The sequence below is a fragment of the Carcharodon carcharias genome, chromosome 8 (assembly GCF_017639515.1).
Source record: "Carcharodon carcharias isolate sCarCar2 chromosome 8, sCarCar2.pri, whole genome shotgun sequence".
In the NCBI taxonomy this organism is placed as follows: Eukaryota; Metazoa; Chordata; class Chondrichthyes; order Lamniformes; family Lamnidae; genus Carcharodon; species Carcharodon carcharias.
The window spans coordinates 51,001,418-51,016,030 of record NC_054474.1 but is presented as its reverse complement, the minus strand read 5'-3'; the positions used below and the strand labels follow the sequence as shown (position 1 = coordinate 51,016,030).

General features: G+C 42.6%; 1 protein-coding gene across 1 annotated transcript in view; it reads left to right on the top strand.

The window, feature by feature from the left end:
• LOC121281433 (electrogenic sodium bicarbonate cotransporter 1-like) overlaps window positions 1-14,613 on the top strand; it is a 95,401-nt gene that overhangs the window by 20,430 nt on the left and 60,358 nt on the right. The window contains exons 5-9 of the mRNA XM_041194377.1: window positions 5,778-5,935; window positions 6,925-7,012; window positions 9,764-9,918; window positions 10,645-10,652; window positions 12,703-12,730. Coding sequence (XP_041050311.1) covers window positions 5,778-5,935; window positions 6,925-7,012; window positions 9,764-9,918; window positions 10,645-10,652; window positions 12,703-12,730 — 437 coding nt within the window. The remainder of the gene's footprint in view (window positions 1-5,777; window positions 5,936-6,924; window positions 7,013-9,763; window positions 9,919-10,644; window positions 10,653-12,702; window positions 12,731-14,613) is intronic.

Genomic DNA, 14,613 nt, shown 5'->3' with positions numbered 1-14,613 from the left:
CTCCTGAATGTATACCACTGTGCCACCACCTCTGCTGGGTCTGCCAGTGGGATGGTGATGGTGGTGTCTGGGACATTATCTGTAAGGTATGAATCCATGAGCATGACTATGGGCTGTTGCTTGATTAGTCTCCCAATTTTGGCACAAGCCCCAGATGTTAGTAAGGAGGAATTTGCTTCCTTGTCGTTTCTGGTGCCTAGGTTGATGACAGGTGGTTCATCTTTATTCCAGTTTGTTACATTAGGCATTTCAGAGTCAATCTGGTCTTGAATCATCTGAGTAGGCCAGACCAGGTAAAGGCAACAGATTTCCTTTCCTCAAGAGCATTAGTGAACCAAATGGGTTTTTACAACTATCAACAATGGTTTCATGGTCATCATTAGACTTTTAGATTCCAGATTATTATTGAATTCAAATTCCGCCATCTGCCATGGCAGTATTCAAACCCAGGTCCCCAGAGCATTACCCTGGGTCTTTAAATCACTGGTCTAGTGACAATACCACTGCGCCATCCCATCCCCTGAAAGCAGAGGTGAACTGTGATCAGGTCCACAGGGAATTCTTGCTCTTGGGACCATGAGGAGTTCTTGCTGCCAGTGCCATGGAGGGTGGTGGGAGGGTGAATGAAGAGACTAACTGCAGGAAATACGTCATGGACACCTTCCTTTTTAAAAACTTTATTTTGGGCAGGTTTTTTTTCCAGCATTTTCTAAAGATGGCTTCTATTTTTTTATTTTTAAGTGGGTGAACTGGTGTAGAAAGACTTTTGAGTGGATAAGCAAATTCGAGAAAGAGGAAGTCGCGAATGATGGGACTTGCCTGTACATAGAAGCTACAAGACAGAAACAAGCCATTGGACCCAACCAGTCCTTATTGGCTTTTACACCTATCTCCCCCTGTCCCCATGAGCAAATAGTTTATAACCACATATTCCCACCCTATTCCCATATTCCTTTGTCCTCTTTCTCTTCATCCACTTATCTAATCTAACCTTGAATGTTGATATGGTTTTTGCCTCAACCACCAACATTGGAAGTAAGTTCCACAGCCTCACAACTCTGTGTGAAGTTTCTCCTGCTCGCTGCCCTGTGGCCTTTTATCTTTCTTCATACGTCACCTACAGGAAAGAGTCATTCTGTTTACCCTGTTGGATCCTCTCATGATATTAAACATTTCGCCCTCCAATCTCACAGAATCCTTACACCGAATCTTATAGCTTCTATGTACAGTCAAGTCCCGCCATTCGCAACTCCCTCTTTCTCAAATTTGCTTATCCGCTCAAAAGTCTTTGTACACCCATTCACCCATTTAAAAATAAAAAAATAGAAGCCATCTTTAGAAAATGCCGAAGAAAAGAAAAACCTGCTTCAAATAAAGTTTTTAAAAAAGGAAGGTGTCCATGACATATTTCCTGCAGCCTGTCTCTTCACTCACCCCCACTCCCCATGGCCCCGGTAGAAAGAACTCCTCGTGGTCCCAATCACAGTTCACCCACCTCTAACCAACAACCCCCCCCCCCCCCCCCCCTCCGCCCCCGACTCTCAGGGGAGGCAGTGGCATAGTGGTATTGTCACTGGACTAGTGATCTAGAGACCCAAGGTAATCCTCTGGGGACCTGGATTTGAATCCTGCCATGGCAGCTGGTGGAATTTGAATTCAATAAAGATCTGGAATTATTGTGACTCTTATGTTTGGTGAAGTTACCAATGAACTTTTTGTTGAAATATTGATTCAAGAAATAATGTGAGAGATTTTATATATAGGTGCTGAATAGGCACAAAGTGAATAGTGGGCCCAAGATATCCATTCAATATGGCAGGAGACTGACAAGTTTTCAGGTTCAGGCTCCCTTTAAATATGCTTGGTGAGCTGCAGGTGCCAAACAGTTTTGTGTGCTATTCTGCAGTTTGCCTATTTCCTGTAGTGTAATATCAGCTGCCCGTAGCACATCACCAGCTAGTAGGTGAGGCCTGTTGTTCAGTGGTGGCAGGGGGTGGGAAGTAGATGCTGGGGGTGGACAAAAGTCTGGCAATGGGTCAGAAGATGCTCCTCCTTGTTCCACAAGAACCTTTAGAAACAACCTCAAAAACATATATTTTTGGAGAAGCCTTTTGCAATCCCTTTAAGGACCACTGGTTAGGCCTCTCAACGCCTGGAGGGCATGTGGCAAGCATACCTATTTCTTCATGCAATGGGGGTCCTACAACTGGTGTCCAACCCCAGTTTACATATTTAAACAGGCTCATGGTGGAGAAGTCTGCTTGAAAAATCATTTGGATGAGCAAATGGGTGCACATGGTTCTTCACCAGATTTTCGTCCACCAGTTGTAAATTTTTCAGATGAGAAACAAGTGGTTGGCATTTAAAAACCTCCCCTCTTGATATGTGCTTGGTGCTTACTACTTTTACAGTGCACACAATTTCAATTTTCCAAAAAATACTTTATAAGAGCAACATTGATGGTTGACATTGTACGCATTAAATTTCAATAACTGGAAGATGACAGATCCAGCCCCAACAGTGCTAGCAGTGAAAGACCAATGCCTAAATTTTTCGATGTTCTGATCACTTTGTTATATTGTATAAAATGTGTGCCAATATTTTTCCTACAAAAAAGTCAAGGCAATACCTTTCTATGTGCAAATGAATGGTTATTGTCTATCTCTGATGTTTTATTTTCCAGTTTCCTCCTTTTCTCCCCATCTCTCCTGAAAGTGTCTACTCTTGTTTGGGTATGGTTCCTTTGCCAGCAGGCCTCTGGTACCCAGCAGTCATTGTTACATGTAAACAAAAAGCAAAATACTGCAGTTGCTGGAAATTTGCAACAAAACAGAGAATGCTGGAAATATTCAGCAAACCGGGCAAAACAAGTTGCAAGTTAACATTTTGGGTGCATAGACCTACATCAAGATTGCCTGCCCTCCTCCATCTGTAAGCTGTCTTGAAGTGTTGGTTTGTTGGGTGCAGCTTGCCAACTACCTGAAAATGAGGATCAGACCATAAAATAGCTCAGGTTATAACAAATGGAGGTAGGCAGTGGATGTGCTCCTCCTTAATTCCTGTTGTGCCCCTGAAGTGAAAAGTGGCCTTCTTTTTTCCATACTCTAACATATTTAAATCATACCTTTTCCATCTCTTGTTTAAAACTGTCCTATTGTTGATTTATTCACCTGTGTTCCCTCTTTATCTCAGTATAATTTGGACTCAGTGGGCCAAATGGTCTCCTTCTGTGCCACAATTACTCTATGGGAAGGATCTGCCAGTCAGTGACTGGGAATGGGGCCTGCTCACTAACGTGTAAAATGACGAGGGATGACATTGGGTGGAACTCCCGACATCACCCTGTGTCAGTTCCATTTTCAGGTCAGAAGGGGTGCAGCCGAATCAGCCGACCTGTCAACGGCCTTTTGAGGCCATTGAAAAAGTAATTAACATCATTAATGGACCTGCCCATCCAACCTTAAGATTGGCGGGTAGGCTGCGAGCCCTGGTGGGCTTCAGAAAAAGCATGGAAGTCTGATCCACGGGCAAGATGAGGTTTCAAGAGGGTATTTAAATATTTAATAAAGGTTTCAATAAAAGTTATGGACATGTCCCAATTCATGTGACAGTTTCACATGAGGGGACATGTCAGGGAAATCTTTCTATCATTTGGTTAACAATTTTTAATTTGGAGCCGATCACCTTGAGGCAACATTTAGCCTCAGGGAGATCAGTGTGCTCTTTCGTGCACAAGCGTGAAAGAGTGCACTCTCAGCTGAGAGAATCCCCCTCCTGCCCGCACAGGGAGTGCATAACACTTACTGGCGGACGTCATGCTGGGCAGGTCTTAATTGGCCCACCCACATAAAATGGCGGCGCACCCCGATTGGGGGCGCTGATCGGAGGTGCGCTTGCCTGTGCCCATTCCAGCTCCGCCCGCCTGACAGGCAAAATATTCTGCCCTATGGGCTGGATTTCAGAAGCAGATTGGTGTAAAAATTAGAGGCGGGTAGCCCTGCAATCTTGCACTGCATGGTCGTTGTGGTGGCTTGCACCATGATTCCGATCCTGAGCCATTTTTGGAGAGGTCAGGTTGAGGTGGGATCAGATGCCTGTTAGCAAGCTGCAGGTAGCCAGTTGACAGCAATTCGGGCTGATTACATGTTCCCATGTTTACTGGGACTGGACCTCAGCCAGGCAACCATGGCGGGCTCATGTCAGGAAATGGGTGGGGGGGGTTGATGGGATGTTGCCGTGATTAATCCTGCGAGAGACAACCCCACCTCCACCCAGTGAATGCTGCTGGGCCACAGCTGTGCCTCTGCCTGTCCACCAGCATGGCCAGGCAGCTGTGGCCATTTTGAATTTTTAAAAAACTGGCCCCCTTCTACATGATGTGGCTCAGTCTCTCTCTCTCTCTCTCACACCCTCTTCCTCTTACTCCATTAAGAATCTGCAGCTTCCATCTTAGCTGCTGGGGCTGCTGATGTGTCAGTGCTGGAGGGTCTCTCATTGGTTCTCCAGTCTCAGGAACTTGCCTGCTGTTGTTAATTGGGTGGCAATCCACATCCCAGTATTAATTGGCCTGGCCCTTTAAAAATCCAGGCGCACAAGTCTGGAACACACTGTGCATGGTCAGGACCTGAAACTGGTACCAACTTCAGGTTCCTGATGCCTGACTGAAAATCCAGCCCATTGACTCAAGATATCCTTGTTCTTTTGCTTTTCACAATTAATTATATTGTAATTATTATTTCCCAATTGTTCCCCTACTTTTAGGTTACCCACTTATTTTGTCTCTTTATCCAGAACTAGATTATGTAGACTTGATTATTTGTTGGGCAGCAGCATATTGACTGAGAAAACTGTCCTAAGGAGACTGGGGAAAAAAAAATCTCCTTCTCACCACAGTTACTCTCTCTTCTCCAGTCTATTCTATTTTTGGATAACTTGTTATTACAGCTGAGACTAATGCTAAGCTCAGCCCAAATCCACAGAAACACATTTTCCTGCGGGGATCAGTAGATAGCAATCAAGAGCAGGAAATTCACCTGGTTATTTTTGCCCTTTCTTATTCAAAGAGCATGGAGACCAGGGCATTCTTCAATAGATATCAGCAAAGATAAAGACTCAAAAAAAAAGGAAAGGAAGAATTGCATTTATATTGTGCCTTTTGTGATCTCTGGACATCCCAATGGTTGTAATGTAGGAAATGCAAAGCAAGATCCCACAGATAGCTATGATAATGTCCAGGTAATTTGTTTTAATTGTGTTGTATGAAGGATAAATGTCCAAGACACCTGGGAGAACTCCCTACTTTTCTTTGAAGTAGCACCATAGAATCTTTTACAACTACCTATGCGGGCAAACAGGATCCTTAGTTTAACATCTAACCTGAAAAATAGCATCTCCAATAGCGTAGTACTCCCTCAATACAGCACTGAAGTGGCAACCTACATTTGTGTTCAAGTCTCTGAAATGGAATTGAACCCACAACTTTACTGACTCAGAAGCCAAAGTGCTACCTACTGAGCCACAGAAGACACAAACCTTCAGTGTTCGAGTCTATATCATTTGGTTGCACATCACAAGGCACATGTAACTTCTTCTGTTGGTTGTTTAACATAGGAACTGTTGTTGGCTCAATTATTTTCTAATGATTGATTGGTGAAAAGAAAATAAGCGTACAGTTTTGGTCTATAGTTAATTAATGTAAGAGCTGAAAATTGCATTTTATTAGAATTTCTCCAAAGTTGCATTTACATTTCTGATGTTTTTAAAAACTATTATTTTAGCTGAAAAATAAATTCAAGAAGCAGATCCCAGAGGGTGCTGAAGCCACAAATGTGCTTGTAGGTGAAGTAGATTTTTTGGATAAGCCATTTGTTGCTTTTGTACGATTAAAGGAGGCTATGATCCTAGGGGCTCTTACAGAGATTCCGCTGCCAACCAGGTAAGGATATTATATCATTTGGGTTTGTCGACAATTAATTTTAGCTTTGTGTTTTGTTGCAAATATTATTTGAATCACTAATTAAATGACCCTTTCCCACTGATTTGCGTTGGGATATGATTCTCCTGAAGTTCTCCGTATCTTCTTAAATGGCATTCTCTCAGCTTGAGTCTGAATAGTGATTGTTGCAAGGCTATTTGAATATGGGGAATAGCCATAGTTCAGCATGATCCACCTACAGAGGCCCACTTTTCAGCAGCAAATCACTCGTTAGAAATGGGAATTCTTCCTTTTTACTCCCCTCTTTATACAGGAACACCAGGGCTAATTTGAGTACCTCACTGCAGTTCCAGCTCAAATCCGTTTTGAAACTGAACTTTATCTGTATGAATAACTAGGTGTGATACATCGGTCTGCTACAAAAATGTAGAAAAGTGTGATTACAGTTGAAGAAAAATCTTATATTGTATTTTTGCATGATTAAAAGCGTTAGGAACAATACATTAGGATATGCCCAAAATATTGGAACAGCATACATTTATACTCTTAAGGCACACTTCCTTGCCAGGTTTTATGCTTTAACTTTGTTGGTTAGAGTTAAATTTTGCAAGGACCTAATTATAATGTGCAACATACTGTTTTATTTCAGTGACTTACCAAACAGGAATAAGGAGCAGCGCCCCTCCAGAACAGAAATTGATTTTATTTTATTCCAAATTTTAAAAAACTAGCATTGGCACAATGAATCAGATGGTTCCTTTCTGTGCTATATTTTCTATGATTCTTGCATTTGGCACTAGATTCTAATAGTTTTTAGTCAATTAAGAAAGAGTAAATTTTGAGACCCTGGTTACACGGGCAACATGCCTCTGACATTCTGATAACATGCTGGTTGTGTTTGAGACCTTACAAAGTCAGCTCCAAAACAAAACATATTACATTATTTATGAATAGAACTGTGCTAGAGTATCTTTTTCTTTCTCTTTCAGGTTTCTGTTCATTCTTCTTGGGCCAAAAGCTAAGGCAATGGCTTATCATCAAATTGGGAGAGCTGTTGCAACTCTGCTTACTGATGAGGCAAGCCAGGAATCAATTTTAAAATGAAATCTTTGGTGGAACTTGTTAACTGTGCAAAAAATGTCACAAATGTACAAGCTATCTCACATGGCATTTGAAACATACAAGACAACATGTAAACATATAAGACAATATGCAAACAAGTGCAGGACGTACAAGACAATACATATAAGACGATAGGCAATCAAATGTACAACCTTCAAGTTTTTGTATTTTGTCTCACCCAGGCCCGTAGGCACAAAATATTTTTTTTTAAATTCTGAGATGTATAATTTCCTTTCTCTTTGCTGTGCAACTTATTATGCATCCCCCTTCAGCTGATATATGAACTTAACTGTAAATCTTTGCGAGACCGCTGTGATTACACAACTCAGTTTAAACAGAGGTGGTTGTTAGACAGCTATGTTTCCTGGTCCTCTGATAGAATTTTTTTGAGACCAGTAATGTTCCCTCCTCTTTAAGTAGCACCCTCATGTCTGAGATTAGACAGCCATGTACACAATCCTGCTCTCTGTATGAATGGTATTACAGTCCCATGTATCAACCAGTCATCTTTTCTTAATCTTTGGCCTTTTACTTTCCCCTGCATGATTATCATGGTAATAGAGTACGTACAATGAAAACCATGCTAGAACCAGGAATCACAAAGAAAACCAGCAAGCTTATCAAGCAAAAGTTCCAATGCCTCCTCAGATCTGGAGACTTCTTCAATATGATCAGAAACAAGTGTCAATATTGGCTACTGTGTCATGCACAAGGTTTAGGATTAGAGTCTCAGGAAGGAGGCAAGCCTCGAAGTTGCAAAAGCAGGAAGAAGTTGAGGAAGAACAGGAAGAAGGGGATCAGGAAGTGGACAAGCAAGCAGAAACTCACTGATTAGAAGTTCTCATGAATACTCCCCTCCCTCCTCAATATACCAAGAGGCTCCCCAACCGCCTAAGTGAGTGCTGAAGCATCAGGTAATGCCGGGCAAAGCAGAGAGGAGTGAGACATATGAGTTGGGAATTGCATCTTTGTATTCATTGTCATGTCATTGAATTTTCTCTGCACTGTAGCAATGTCCTTGGAGCAGTGCTTCTGGTGTTGATTTCCTCTGCTTTCTCTGCTCACTGTTGTCACATAGCTAGCCAGGATACTTTTCTTACTAAGTGGAATGATGAAGTTCCTTCTCCTGCTGACCTCCCTTTCAGTATCGCTTCTACCTGTCATTTCTGTGGTGCTCAGTATGAATTCAAAATGGCACTCCATTTTAAGGTATACAAGACAGTTCAGACCAGTACTCTTATTTCCCAGTTTTTACTGTTCTTTCCCATTGGGAGCCACAATGCAGGTCACTTTTAAGAGGATGCCTTTAACTTATATCACTGAAGTACGATTTTTCACATACCTCTGTCAAGCGAGTTGCCAATGTAATGCTGAGGAGAACTGGTTACCCACATAATTGCTAAGTATGCATGGGAACCAATTTAGTATGGCCCTAAGGACCATACCAACCATTTTCTCCATTTACAGTTTTATGTTGAGCAACATTCAGGAAATAAATGGAAATATTCTATGATCTGGGAGATGTAACTGCGGGGCATTTATGCAGAGTGCGGGAGCAATAACTTGGAGACAAATCTGAACCTGCTGGGTTTTTGTCCCTCTAAAATTCCCTGAAGATTTATGCTTCATTGAGAGTTTTTGCCTGTCTTGCTACATCCAAAAACATCTGCCATGATACTTTTTGGATTGAAGACATCCTAGAAATTCCATCCAGAATGCCCCTGATGGGCCCAGTATGTCTGCTAATCTAGATCCCATTCTGGGCCTTAAGACCTGAGGGCTAAAAAAAAATCCTTGCAGGCAAGCAGAATCCTTTTCTTGGGCCCTATCCAGGCTTTAGGTGCTCCCTCTTGGAGGAACAGGGTACCGCTTCAAATTCCACTTCATCAGCTCTTGTGCTTCGATAGGCACACAATATTCAAATACCCTTGACTCTGGTACAAGAGTTAACACTGATCTACAGCTGGTCAGTGGAAGACGCATCCGCCTCCTATATCTACGATGTGGGACTTCTACCTCTGTTCTATTGTTTATACTAAAGTGTGATATTGAATTCTAATGAAAGTGAAAATCATAATGCTGCAGATTTTGCTAGAGCAGCACATCTAACAGTCAGTCAGGACAATTGGCATCTGGAACATTAGAAGAGAGAGACAGCAAGAGAGAGAGAGTTCGCCTTAACTAAACCTAATTAAGAAGATTTAAATGATAAATTACCAGCATTAACTTTCTGTGCTGAGTTTAATGGGCAGTTAATGTTCAAATCCAGAAAGTTCCTGAAGCTCATGGGAAGGTTGAGGGTGAGTTGCTGTGTGGGTGAGGCTAACTGTGGAGTGGTACAAATCTAGCAGCTTGTGGTAATTCATAATTCATGGGGTATCTCTTCCTTGCCATAAGTTGCTGGATGATTTATACACTGGAAACAGTATGCACATGAAACTTGCAGTTACTTTGATAGCAATTTTTGAGTTAGCATTTTTCAATTTGTTCATATGGGCTTTACAACTGAATTGTACCACTGGAATAGATTTTTACAATTTTTGAATCACAAAAGCATTTTCTAATCTTTAAATTACATTTACTTGATCCTAGATCTTCATTAAATAATTTTTAAAAGCTATATTTATAGTTGGCATTTACTTTTGTAATAAATAATTCATTCCTTTTAATTAGTTGAATAAATAATACACAATAATTATTTTGCAGTTATTCCATATTGTGGCATTCAAAGCAAAATTGAGAGAAGACCTACTAGCCGGAATTGATGAGTTCCTTGATGAGGTAACTGTGCTACCTCCAGGGAAGTGGGATCCCACTTTACGGATAGCACCACCAAAGATTCTTCCATCGCCGCACAAGCGGTAAGCATTGAATAAATTATTTTATCTTCATTTTTTTTGTCTACCACATGCAATAGAATAAATACACCAACTAAGCAGGAAAATTACAGCCACCTGGATTGTTCCCTGACTGATAGCAGGAAAATATTCCACCTGTTGTCTGTTCTTAGGCTGCTAGAGATTCCACAAACATGGCATGAGGTGGTGCATTATCTGAGGACAGACCCTTTCTTTCTAAAAGACATTATTCTCATCTCTACAATCCTCTGACAACAAAGTTGAGATCAGTGTTTGAGTAATTTCTTAAAGCTATTCTTCCATTATGCTTCCCAGAGAGAAAAGAACTGCAAAGTAGCACTGGGGTAGGATACAACTATTGAGTAGGAATTAATCTAGATGATGGGGGTCCCACTCACCAGCTAGAGAGCTGGTGAGAGCTCCGAATCACCACCTTTGGGGAAGGCCCACTGTATTAAGTGCCAATTGGGAACTTAAATGAGTAGTGGTGGCCTGCCACGGAGCCAAGGCCCTGGGAGTGGAAACCATGCCCCTGCACCCCCCCACCCCAAGAGCTGCCAGCTAATCAGAGGTTGGCAGCTGTCCATTTTAGGCAGTGCCTCTGATTTAGAATGTTGTGGGTTCAAGACCCAGTCCAGCATAGTGAGCCTAGTGAGAAAGTGCTGCAGCATGCGGTTTCTCTCAGTACTATGGCTAATATTTATCTTTCAACCAACTTCACTAAAACAGAAAATCTGGTCATTTATGTCACTACTGTTTGTGGGACCCTGCAGCATGCGCTGCCACTTCACCTCACATTATAAGAATGACTATAATTGAAAAGTACATCATTGGCTGTGAAATGCTTTGGAGCAGTTTGAATCCATGAAAGGCAATATATAATATCTGTTCTTTTCTGTCTTTCTTTCTCACACTCCACCTCATTTATAACAAATTCACAGATTTTTCTTGGGTATCTTTGATTTGAGAGAGCATGTTGCTCATGTCTTCCCTTGTAAATACCTAGCAGATATATGTTCATTCAGAATATTTACAAATTTGTGCTCCTCCTCAGTTTTAAACCAATTTATTTCCTTTATTGCTTTCAGCTCTTTCCTGATGATTCTGTAGCTGTTGTGGTCTGCAAAAAATTATCTTGATCCTTATGTAATTTCTTTTAACATCTCTGTCCTTGCAACTACTGCCTCATACAGTTGACCACACCACCCTCCTCCAATGCCTCTTCTCTGCTGCCCAAATGGATAGGACTACTCTCACCTGATTTGATTCCTATCGATCACGTCATAGCCAAAACATCTCCTGCAGTGGTTTATCTTCCTATCCTGAACCATTACCTCAGGAATCCCCCAAGGATCTTTCCTTGGACACCTTCTAATTCAACTATTTGCTGCTCCTTGACGACACCATCTGAAATTACAATGTCATGTTTCCATGTACACTGACAACACCCAACATTCCGACTCTGCCATTTCTCTTGACCTTTCTACTGCTTCTGACATGTTAGGCTGCTTGTCTAACATCCAATATTAGATGGGCAAATATTTTTACCAATTAAATATTGCAAAAACCCAAGTCATTGTCTTCAGTCCTGCCACAAACTCCATTCCCTAGCATTTGACTCCATCCAGCTGCCTGGCCACTGTCTGAAGTTGTACCAGACTGACGTCCTATTTAACCTCAAGGTGAGCTTCCGACTACACAGCCTCTCCAGTGCGAAGACCACTTAGTTCCAACTCCGTAACATCTCCCACCTTTGACCTTGCCTCAGCTCATCTGCTGTCAAAACCCATATCCATGCCTTTGCTATTTATAGACTTAACAATTCCAATACTCCCCAAGCTGGCCTCTCATCTCGCACCCTCTGTAAACTTGAGCTCATGCAAAACTCTGCTGCCCACATCCTAACTCTTAGTGAGTCTCGTTCACCCACCACCCATGCTTACTGACCTACATTGACTCCCAGTACAACAATGCTTTGATTTTAAAATTCTCATTCTTGTTTTCAAATGCATCCATTGCTTTGCCTCTTCCATCTCTGTAGCCTTCACTAACCCCACAGCCCTCCGAGATCTCTGAGTTCAATGTGTGTCTGTCTGTCTTTCTATGGATCCCAGGACTTCTGGGGTCTTCTCTTCTTAATTCTTTTAACCTGATTTCTTGACTCATGACATCCTTCGAAATTTTAACTTAGTCAACTTAACTCTAATATACATACAAATTCCTTCGCAGCTTTAAGACTTTAACTCGATTGGATCCTTTTCTCTCTCTCTCTCTCTATCGCTCTCTTTCTCTGGTGGAGACAGTTTTCTAACAAAGACTACTTACTTTCTCTTAGGGCAATTACTTTTAGCCCTAATATTGGATTCTAACACTGACCTGGATTCTAATGGCAATTCCCAACCTTTGACAATTACTTTAATCACTTCTGGGTGCTTATGGCAATCCCCAACTTTTGACAATTACTTGTCAACTAGCCACGACCTGCACAAATGCTAACTTCTCAGCAAGTGCTCTAATACTAACTCCTAACTCTCTTTCCTGACAATGCCTGCAACAAGTGTCCTGAGAAAAATGCTATCCCTGACAAGTGCAAAAACCCCAGTGAAGCATACCTTTTTTGCAGGAAGCTTTTGCGACATCCAGCCTAAGAAAGTGCACCTGGGCCAACAAAACTAACAACATCTCACCAACTATTTACAATTCTTGATCAATGGGAAGAGAGCTTCTGGCTTCCCCACAACAATCTAACCTTAACTAGCACCCTGTTGACTGGGAAACCATCTTCAGTCTATTCCTCTAGCCAGTCAGTATTGCAGTCTTGGCTTCTGTTTCTTTTATTCATCTGCGGGATGTGGGCTTCGCTAGCTGGGTAAGCATTTATTGTCCATCCCTAGCTGACCTCGAGAAGGTGGTGGTGATCTGCCTTCTTGAATCGCTGCAGTCCATGTGGTGTAGTTACACCCATAGTGCTGTTAGGGAGGGAGTTCTAGGATTTTGACCCAGCGACAGTGAAGGTACAGCGATATATTTCCAAGTCAGGATGGTGAGAGACTTGGAGGGGAACTTCCAGGTAATGGTGTTCCCATATATCTGCTGCCCTTGTCCTTCTAGATGATAGTGGTCATTGATTTGGAAGGTGCTGTCAAAGGAGCCTTGGTGAATTCCTGCAATGCGTCTTGTAGATGGTACACACTGCTGCTACTGTGCGTTAGTGATGGAGGGAGTGAATGTTTGTGGATGTGGTGCCAATCAAGGGGGCTGCTTTGTCCTGGATGGCTTCGAGCTTCTTGAGTGTTGTGAGGGCTGCACTCATCCAGGTAAGCGGAGAGTATTCCATCACACTCCTGACTTGTGCCTTGTCGATGGTGGATAGGCTTTGAGGTGTCAGGAGGTGAATTACTCATTGCAGGATTCCTAGCCTCTGAACTGTTTTTGTAGCCACAGTATTTAAATGGCTTAGTCCAGTTCGGTTTCTGGCCAAAGGTAACCCCCAGGGTGTTGATAGTGGGAGATTCAGCAATGGTAATGCCATTGAACGTCAAGGGGCAATGGTTGGATTCTCTCTTATTGGAGATCATTGATGAAGCAGCTGAAGATGGTTGGGCCGAGGGCACTACCCTGAGGAACTCCTGCAGTGATGTCCTGGAGCTGAGATGACTGACTTCCAACAATCACAACTATCTTCCTATGTGCTAGGTATGACTCCAACCAGTGGAGAGTTTTCCCCATGATTCCCACTGACTCCAGTTTTGCTAGGGCTCCTTGATGCCACACTCTGTCAAATGCAGCCTTGATGTCAAGGGCAGTCACTCTCGCCTCACCTCGGGAGTTCAGCTCTTTGTCTATGTTTGAACCAAGGCTGTAATGAGGTCAGGAGCTGAGTGGCCCTGGCGGAACCCAAACTAAGTATTAGTGAACAGGTTATTGCTAAGCAAAAGCTGCTTGATAACACTGTTGATGACCCCTTCCATTATTTTACTGATGATCGAAAGTAGACTGACAGGGCGGTAGATGGCCATGTTGGATTTGTCCTGTTTTTTTGTGTACAGGACATAGCTGAGCAATTTTCCACATAGTCGGTAGATGCCAGTGTTGTAGCTGTACTGGAACAATGTGGCTAAGGGTGCGGCAAGTTCTGGATCATAATTCTTCCGTCTATTGCCAGAATATTGTCAGGCCCCATAGCCTTTGTACTATCCAGTGCTTTCAGCTGTTTCTTGATATCAAGTGGATTGAATCGAATTGGCTGAAGACTGGCATCTGTGATGCTGGGGACCTCCGGAGGAGGCCGAGATGGATCATCCACTTCTGGCTGGAGACTGTTGCAAATGCTTTAGCCTTATCTTTTGCACTGATGTGCTGGGCTCCTCCATCATTGAGGATGGGGATATTTGTGGAGCCTCCTCGTCCAGTGAGTTGTTTAATTGTCCACCACCATTCATGACTGGATGCAGCAGGACTGCAGAGCTTATATCTGATCTGCTGCTTGTGGGATCACTTACCTCTGACTATCACTTGCTGCTAATGCTGATTGGCACCCAAGTGGTCCTGTGTCATAGCTTCATTAGGTTGGCACCTCATTTTTCGGTGTGCCTGGTGCTGCTCCTGGCATGCCCTCCTGCACTCTTTATTGAACCAAGGTTGATCCCCTGGCTTGATGGTAATGGTAGAGTGGGGGATATGCCAGGCCATGAGGTT